At 38.2% G+C, this 9,664-nt stretch overlaps 1 protein-coding gene across 1 annotated transcript; it reads right to left on the bottom strand.

Moving 5' to 3' along the window:
• Positions 1-660: 660 nt before the first annotated feature.
• On the bottom strand, positions 661-5,206 carry asb1 (ankyrin repeat and SOCS box containing 1). The gene is made up of 5 exons (XM_059561282.1): positions 5,057-5,206; positions 4,650-4,791; positions 3,791-4,093; positions 2,589-2,971; positions 661-1,689 (listed from the first exon to the last, which is right to left on the bottom strand). The coding sequence occupies exons 1-5, from the start codon at positions 5,112-5,114 to the stop codon at positions 1,559-1,561; spliced, it is 1,017 nt and encodes a 338-aa protein (XP_059417265.1). The 5' UTR covers positions 5,115-5,206; the 3' UTR covers positions 661-1,558.
• Positions 5,207-9,664: the final 4,458 nt, after the last annotated feature.

Here is a 9,664-nt window from a genome sequence, read left to right as displayed (position 1 = left end):
TTTACTGACCATGGTATTACTGTGCTCAATTGGCCTGCCAACTCTCCTGACCTGAACCCCATAGAGAATCTGTGGAATATTGCGAAGAGAAAGTTGAGAGACGCAAGACCCAACACTCTGGATGAGCTTAAGGCCGCTATTGAAGCATCCTGGGCCTCCATAACACCTCAGCAGTGCCACAGGCTGATTGCCTCCATGCCACGCCGCATTGAAGCAGTCATTTCTGCAAAAGGATTCCCGACCAAGTATTGAGTGCATAACTGAACATAATTATTTGAAGGTTGACTTTTTTTGTATTTAAAACACTTTTCTTTTATTAGTCGGATGAAATATGCTAATTTTTTGAGATAGGAATTTTGGATTTCATGAGCTGTATGCCAAAATCATCAGTATTAAAACAATAAAAGACCTGAAATATTTCAGTTGGTGTGCAATGAATCTAAAATATATGAAAGTTTAATTTTTATCATTACATTATGGAAAATAATGAACTTTATCACAATATGCTAATTTTTTGAGAAGGACCTGTATGTATGTGTGTATATGTACGAGAAGAATGTACGTATGTGGGAGAGAGAGTATAGTGGAAACGGAAGGCAGGTTAGGCGCTATCAGGCTCACCGTGCCAGGTCTTGATCAGCATGGTCAAAATCTTGTCTTAGAACTTGTACACAGATCTGTAGAACACGTAGGTTACATAATGATATGTTCAAGTTAAAAACTTAAAATATGTACTTGAAAAGAAAACAGGATGACTTTGAATAGCATAACTGTAAAATTGTGAGGAAGAGCTGAGCAGGTCTTGCACATGTATTTCCTGGTCTGAGAGTGACTTCCTGCTTAAACAGGAAGTAATGATACCAAACAAAGGTATAAATATATATATGTAAAAGGTGAATGCACGTGTGTGAAAGCAAAAAAATATATGTATGTGTAAGGAGAATGTAAGTGTGTGAGAGTAGAAATATAATGTATGTGAAAGGAGAATGTATGTGTGTGAGAGTGCCAGAATGAATTATGGCTTGTACGGCCCCCCATAAACCAATATCATAATTCTAATATTTAATAGTCATTACTGTAGTGCTGTAACAACCGTTGGCACAAGCTAAAATAACAAAAATAAGACTAAACTCACATGATTTTCTCTCATAAGTGGTGTTCAATTTTGCCCTTCATTAAAGCAATAAGCCACGAAAGGCAGTGTGTTACAGTGATTTTACTACAGGTGAGCATGTTCTTTGGCACAGTGCAAAGAAGAGTATCTAAAACTCTCTTAAAATGGCAGCAGCAGTGCATATATTTAACACTTTTGCTAATATGCTTATGTATTCTTCTCACAATAAGAGTGCAGTACTCTCAGCTCCATTTAACACATTTTTACAAGGAATCCATTCCACAGATTTCCGCCCAAAATCAACACAAACATGCCATTACCTTGCCATTACAGCTGCCAGAGTCTTGTGGAAGTCATTGGTTTCCATGTAAGTAGTTCTGGAGAGTGAGTGGCCACTCATACCCTTGAGTTCATCGACCGTCAACATGGAGAAGCAGAGGTACATCAGTCCTTGTGAAACATAAAATTGATGATGGTTTCAGGCAGCGGAAGCGAAGAGATGCATGCTAGACGCTTCTTGCCCATGATTTTCCTGATAGTAATGCGGCACAGGTTCATCAATCTCCTCGGGTTTCCTGTTTTGGAAAGCAACATTAGCTAGTACATGTCAGGCCTCAAAGACCTTTAGAAAGACATTTAGTAATTTGACAGTCATGGACATATAATTTTTGAAGTTATACCCTTAAATAAAACAATCAAGCAAATTTTGAAACTCCTGAATTTCCTGTACTGCCTTTTTCAAGTTTATCATCTTCTCCTATTAAAAACATACCTTCAACAAAATGTTCACATCCTGTATATATATAGTTTTTAGTATTTATATACTATTTTTATTATTATTATAATTTTCATGTTTACACATTCCGTTTTCATTTTAATTTCAGTTTAAGCTTTACAAATTTTGTCTTTTGCCATTTTGTTAGTTTTTTATAGATTTTTATTATTTCTTTTTTTGTAATTTTATTATTTCAGCTTAAACTTATTTCAAATTAATTGGCAAATAAACATTTCTAATTTTTGTTCATTTTTAAAATAATATTTATTTTATTGTAGCCTTATTTCAATTACCAAAATCTAATCTCAACAGTTTTAAAGAATTTGTATGAACAAATAAAAATAAATAAATATCTGAAATATTCTTTAATAAAACACTGTTTTTTATATATATTAAAAATGCATAGCATATGACTAAAATCCACTGAAAATGTGTTCATCTACCTGTGATAACTTTCCATATTTTAAAATTGTTAACTTGTTGGTCTTCATTTAACAATTACTATTTATTTATTTTTTTGCTATAAATCTTTCAGAATCCTAAAACTTTTCATTTATTTCCAAATTTACATTAAAAAAAAAATCTAGCTTTTTGGAATTTTTACTGTAAAAAAAAAAAAAGGTGCATTTGACAATGCAAAAAATATACTGCATAATAGAAGTGACCCAATAATGACATGACATTAAGAATGCATCTTACTTTTGGCCTCTTGGTAGATGCGAAAGGCTTCAGCATTGACTTTTAAGCGAACCATGGTGTCAGGATCGAGTTCGTCCCAGGGGACTAGATACGGGTCAGCGCCGTGGTCCAGCAGCAAGCTAACGAAGGCTGGTTCACATCCAAGTTTCAGAACTGCATCCAGCATACAGGAGGCCCGGCCCCTGACCAGCACTTCCCTGCTCACGGGGCCATTGTAGTTGTAGTTGGGGTTGGCACTGGCATTCAGAAGCATCCGGAAGCAGGGGAGGTGGTGATAAGCTGCGCTGATGAAAAGGGGACAGGCTGCCAGAGTTGTCAAAGAGCGGGTGCCGAACATAAACCTCTGGTCCAGCCGATGGTCAATATCAACCTCAGCATTGAACCTGTGTGTATTACAAGGCAATCAGTATAATCATAATTCATACTTAAACAATCCATGAGAACATACACCGACAGCCAAAAGTCTGGAATAATTAAGACGTTTTATTGTGTTCGAAAGAAGTCTGTTCTGGTCACCTTAGCTGCATTTTTTTAATCAAAGCACAGTAAAAATGGTAATATTGTTGAAATAATACTACTTACTTAACATAACTGTTTTCTATATGAATGCATTTTAAAATGCAATTCTTTCGTGTGATATAATGGTGAATTTTCAGCAGCCATTTTCCCAGTCTTCAGTGACACATGATCCTTCTAAAATAATTCTTATATTGTGATTTGAGGCTCAAGAAACATTTCTTATGTTTATCAATGTAGAAAACAAATGGACTGCTTTATATTTTTATTGAAACCGTGATGCACTACAGTAGACATCTGTAATGTTACAAAAATTTTATTTTAAATAAATGCTATTCAGTGAACTTTGTATTCATCAAAGAATCCTGAAAAAATTTATCATGGTTCCCACAAATATATTATGCAGCAAAGACATTGATAATAATCAACTAGCACTAATAATAATTGAGCACCAAATTCAGCTTTGCAACACAGAATTAAATTCATTTAAAAATATATTTAAATAGAATACTGTTTTTTTTTATTGTAAAAATATGCCACAATATTCCTGTTTTGACTGTATTTGTGATCAAATAAATGCAGCCTTGGAGAGCATTATTCCTAATTTTGGCCACCAGTGTATGTAGAGTTGGAACTGAACTCCATTTTCATTATTTGTAGTTTTAGAGTTTACGAGATATCCCGACCTGATCAGCTCTATTAGGATGTCCACTCGGCCCACTTGTGCAGCGTGGTATATTGGGGTGCTCCGGTGATGAATGCTGCCGTTCGGATCAGCACCGGCTTTCAGAAGGATCTTCACACAGTCCAGATGTCCATTAACCACAGCCATGTACAGAGCAGTCTGACCCTTCACATCCACCAGGTCCACTGCAGCTCCCAGAGAGATCAGGTAGTCCACACACTCGCTGTGACCCATCATGGCAGCGATTCGCAGGGGCGTGCAAGGCAGCAGACCACAGGACCAAATCAACTTCTCATTTATCCTCCTAAAAAATAATTCAATCGTATATTCTGTGTTAAGAATATCACCTTTGAACTGCACCTGAGATGAGAATAAACACGGGTTGTGAGTTTTGTCCGATGTAAAACGTGGGCCTTATAGCAAAACCAGTGGTGTGTAGGCACTCTTAAAGGAACGGTTCACCAAAAATAGAAAACTGCTGAAAATGTACTCACCCTCAGGCCATCCAAGATGAGTTTAATGAGTTCGTGGAACAGTGTGAATTTCTTAATCTGACGGCACCCATTCACTCTGCAGATGATCCATTGGTGTGCAAGCGATGCAATACTACATTTCTCCAAATCTGCTACTATGAAGAAACAAACTCATCTACATCTTGGATGGACTGAGGGTGAGTGTATTTACAGCAAAATCCATTTAAGATATTTTCAAAAACATTTTGAAGTAAAAACAAAAACAAACAAAAAACAATTATGTATGAATTGGTTACAATGAGATCTACAACATGCATTTAGAAAACATGCAAAAGTACATTTTAATTTTATGCCAACTTTAATGATTCATTCATTGAAAATCCTCACTGTTTGAAGCCGTCTTCTTGTAGGAGGGTCTTGAGAGTGTCTAGATCTCCTACATGGGCAGCATTATGTAGACTCATGTCCTCACACTGTTCTAGAGGCCTGTCGCCGAACTGCTCCTGGAGCCATCTTCTCAGGTTACGACCTAACAGAGGGACAGAGAGCAGATCAGGTCAATCACAAAAGCAATATTTGATACTTACGAGAACAAGGTTCATACCTCAATTTCAGTAATGTGTTGAATAATAAATCTGTAATCTCGAAAAGCTTGTTAAAACACTTCAGAGAGTGCTTGTTGTCAACATTTATGGTCTGAACAGTCCCTAATAGATCTGCATTGATCATGATGCTGTATGGCTGAAACCTTGGTTCGTTCTGATATGAATGTTTTGATTTGAATAATGACATACCAGCTGCAGAAGTGTTTGGGATCTGTGGCTCAGGGACCGGTGGGATCTCATCAGACATCGTGTTTAGTACTGTCTGCTTTAATAAATGTATGCTGCTCCACAAAAAGGTTCTGTGTTTTTCCCTAATGCTGTTTTTAGTAGCGGCATGGACTCTTGGCTGCGTGACTGTATGAGCCGCTCTGATTGGCTGAGCAGCAGGTGTCTGTCACAGGCTCATCTGGATTTAAAGGAACACTACACCATTTTTGAAAATGGGCTCATTTTCCAACTCCCCTAGTGTTTAAAAGTTGAGATTTACCCAAGCGGCAACCTCCCGCTTTCTCTCGTGAAGCCAACAAGGAAGAAACTTAAACTGTAATTCGTCAACTGGCGAATTTGGCTGCAAAAAGGAGTCAATCCCATAGACTCCCCCTGTTAAAATGCCCAACTTTACAGCAGAAAAAACAACATGTTTACAAACTGGTTCAAAAAATGATTTTGGTCTATATAGCTAACTTTACCCTTCATGTCAACTGTGAGGGGGGTGAATTTTTTTATAACTCATCCGTTTAATTATATTAAGCCTTAAAGGTCTGCATAATTAAGGGCGTTGCCACTTGAGTGACAGGTGGATTGCCGCTGGTGACACTGCCGTCGAGCTAGGTGGGCGCGGCTTCAGCAACCAGCTCCTGCCTTTCTGCCCATTTTCAATTATCCAGAAGTGACGTGCTGCCAAGATGGCGACGGCTGGCTCCGCCTAGTTAAGGCTTCAAAAACGCACTTCGGAAATCTATGGGTGACGTCATGGACACCTAGTCCATGTTTTTATACAGTATGGTTTTACCGTTTTCGAATCCATTCAGCCGATCTACGGTTCTGGCGGTAGCACTTTTAGCTTAACTTAAGCATAGATAATTAGCCTTTCGCCGGCCCCTCCCCCAAAACGGCCATTGTCCAATCACACATCATAGCAACCGTTACTATGTGAGGCAGTTCCGACAAACTTTGACTCCAAGCAAGATGGTGAAGCGGTACGCCCACGGCGTTTGTAAATCGGACACTAGAATAGAGCTGTAATCGGGCTTTAAAAGTTAGGCCCGACAGGACCCGAGCTCGACAGATTTCGGCCCGAGCCAAACAAGTACATTTTGATTGACAGCTTTTTAAAAGCCCGAACACAGCCCGACATTATTCAAATGTGCGCACACACACAGCTCTTTCGCCTTTTGTCAGGAATGAGTCATTTATACATGTTTTAACATAATTTATACATGACTAACGTAATAGGCCACTTGGAAGTTTGAACAAAGAAATAAAATAAGTCCTCTGTGACATAGTAACATCTCAGAACTCTAAATAGCCCTAGGTATACACTCATTTAGCCTATAAATAGGCCAACGCACCAATAAAAACGAGTCTTTCTTAAAATTTTTAATTAAGATAAATTCTAAATTAAGACGGGTATTTGGCAATAACGAAATTAATTAAGATAAAGACTCTGCCTTATTTGCTTCGCCATAGCAGCTGAAATTTAATAAAAGAATAATGCCAACATTAGCCTATATAGGCTAGCCTATATGTCTACATCATGCATTTAAGACTCAATTAGTATTTAGTTATCATTTTTAAAACCTTAAAAAAATAATAAAAATAGATACTCGCAATAGACAATAATAGACCATAACATATGAAAGAGAACTTTCCCGGCTGTGCAAGAGCATGGCTGGTACACAAGGCTGTGCTGGTTGCATTTGAGGTACAGGTCATGGTGTTTCTCAGATTTCGCTTTTTTCCCTCCACGGCATACTGTAACCCCTTTTGCCTCGATCTGGAGGATATCGCGGAGGTATTACTCCAAAAAAGGTCACTGACACGCACGGGTATACCTCTTCCCGTCATGGCAATCCGTCGCGCTGGTCGTGTTTGACCATTTGTTTGTCGGAAGTAGCAACAGTAACTAAGGGGGGTGAGGCTCGGCGAAAGGCTAATTGAGTCTGATTAGACCGTTAGCATTTTGCTAAAAAATAGGGTGACCATATGAGCCATTTTCCTAGGACGTTCGCACCGATCATTGTATGACACCAAAGTACCAAGAGGGTGATTTTAATGCATAAAGAGCCCTCTGCTCTGCTCTCTATAGCTCTTATGAATGTCATACAAGGATCGATCTGCACAGCACAAACAGCCAAAATCTGGATATTTTAGGCAATATAAAAATCCTGGCAAGGACGCGTCCTGGGAAAATGGCTCATATGGTCACCCTACTCAAAAATGACCAAAGAGTTTCTATTTTTTTCCAATTTAAAACTTTCAAAAAGCACAGTTTTATTATGCAGCACCTGGAAATATTCCCCAGCTAGTTTGTGTATGGTATAGCAGCACATTTCCTTGATTATAACACCAGAATGAGAGTATCCCACATAGCAAATGTCTTCTGGCCCAGATCCGGGCCACACAATGACTTTTCCCTCGGCCCAAGTACCGCAAAGAATGACGGCCCGGAAGTGGCCCAGAACTGGATTAAAGACTTGGGCCACACATGGGCCATAACCGGCCAGAATCTCAGCCAGTTAATCAGCCTTAGCTGGCCCTGATCTGGGCCAAAACAGGTTTTATTATTGGTGGCAATTCTCAACTTTAAGTAAACGAGAAACCCCAAATCTAAGCCACACCTGAGCCTTTTATAAAGCCCAGACCCAACCAAGACAGCAAGCAGTGTCGGCCCAGATCCAGCCCGAATGGATTTCACGCGGGCCAGATATGGGCCGGATATGGGCCGGATCTGGGCCAACACTATATTGCTGTCTGGTAATTTTAATATTTCATATTATTACCTTGTATATTACTATGATCGCAATTATTCATTTTGTGACATGCTTTAATGAAGACACAAACTGTCAATAAAGTACATTAAACTGAATAGAAAAACAGACTTAAAACTGTGCAATAAAAAAAACATATAGTTCACAACTTTTCATTTTATGTTGGTCTTACTACACGATGTAACTACAGAAGAGTCAAGTTTTAAATAGGAAAAATATAGAAATTCCTTGGAAATTTTTGATCGAAATGCTAACGGTCTAATCAGATTCAATGATCTATGCTAAGCTAAGCTAAAAGTGCTACCGCCAGACCCGGAGATCGGCTGAATGGATTCGAAAACGGTAAAATTCAAATGGTTAACTCTAGGGGAGTTGGAAAATGAGCCTATTTTCAAAAAAGTGCAGTGTTCCTTTAAGGTGGACCGTGAACTGCTAAGCTGAAAATACATAAATGGTTTTCTAAGTGTGAATATGTGCATTCTTACATGATTCTTTGATCCCAAGTGACTTACCAATTACAATAAAACATTTTACACTTTATTCAAGGGAGAAACCAATACATCTGGATGGTGGAAGTGCGGATTCATGAACAGTTCTATGAGAACTTTTTTGCATGCAGTGTTGGGCTAGTCATTCCAAAAATGTGGAGCTTGACAATAATTTTAGCTACAATTTCTTTGTTACCCATATATAATTATATTTCATGAAATATTTTATCAAAAGAAATCACATAAATTTTTATCGTAATACAATTTATATTGGGATCAGAGGGATGTGGGTGGGCAAGCCATGTTATGCCAGAGTAAAGTTATGCCACAACTTACACATCTGTGTTCAGATCACCTTCTCCTGACAAAATCAGTGTACTGACAATATTTCCATCCCCTGAATGTAAGCTTTCCTAATGCACTGGTGACTTCAGTGCCTGTGTGAGTCGTGAAAATTAAGAAAATATATCTGGGAATTATTGGACTGTTGGATTTCAAATCAGTAGGGCTTGAGGCATCAAAATTAACAAAAAAAAGTAACGAGCCGTTTTATGGATGGTAACTGTAATATTATTACTGTTGGATTTCAAATCAGTAGGGCTTGAGGCATCAAAATTAACAAAAAAAAGTAACGAGCCGTTTTATGGATGGTAACTGTAATATTATTACTGAAATTGTATTAATAATTAGTTACACTACTAGTTACTGCAAAAAGTAATTTTATTACAGTAACTAATTACTGCCAAGCACTGGTTGCATGCACATTTATTAATTTAGGGATTTACAAGTGAGGATAATACAAGTCGAAGCATGCATATATATATATATAAATATATATATATATGCTTTTTAACATTTTGAATGGAAGAGCTGAACATGGAACATCAGCATATTTTTTTTACAGTTTTCCTGGGATGCATTCACATACTCACAGACCTTCTTCTCATTCATTCGGAGACACGAGGAGCCCCAGAGCAGAGCAGGTGAGTGTAGATCTCAGTCCAGTACACTCTCTTGAGGCTGAAGACAAAGCTTGAATGTCTTTAACTGTGGTAGGTGATTTGGGTCTGTCATTGTTGGAAGTGTATACTGAAGAGCCACAGACGCATTCCGTATTGCTGCCTGATGACAGCAGAACCATGAACACTGGCCCAACAGGCCTGAAAAATAAACAGTGAGCATGACGACCTCATGTGTCTCTGAAAAGAACTGGACCGCAGGGAGAAACACCACTCAACTCTCTAAAAAGTGTTTGGAGTGATTTTAACAAGTTGCTATACAGTTGCTAAGGTGTTCTAAATGATTCTTAAAGCTTTTTT

This window comes from Carassius carassius, chromosome 11 (assembly GCF_963082965.1).
Source record: "Carassius carassius chromosome 11, fCarCar2.1, whole genome shotgun sequence".
In the NCBI taxonomy this organism is placed as follows: Eukaryota; Metazoa; Chordata; class Actinopteri; order Cypriniformes; family Cyprinidae; genus Carassius; species Carassius carassius.
The sequence above is the reverse complement of the archived record's forward strand: the minus strand, read 5'-3'. Positions and strand labels throughout refer to the sequence as shown.

What these genes read in the sequence shown, in the direction of transcription:
- asb1 (XM_059561282.1), bottom strand. Translation starts at nt 5,114, where the DNA reads ATGTCTGATGAGATCCCACCGGTCCCTGAGCCACAGATCCCAAACACT. An exon ending in CCCAAACACTTCTGCAGCTG is followed by an intron (nt 4,792 to 5,056) that starts GTATGTCATTAT and finishes TCCCTCTGTTAG; the next exon opens with GTCGTAACCTGAGAAGATGG. An exon ending in CATCTACCAAGAGGCCAAAA is followed by an intron (nt 1,690 to 2,588) that starts GTAAGATGCATT and finishes TTTCCAAAACAG; the next exon opens with GAAACCCGAGGAGATTGATG.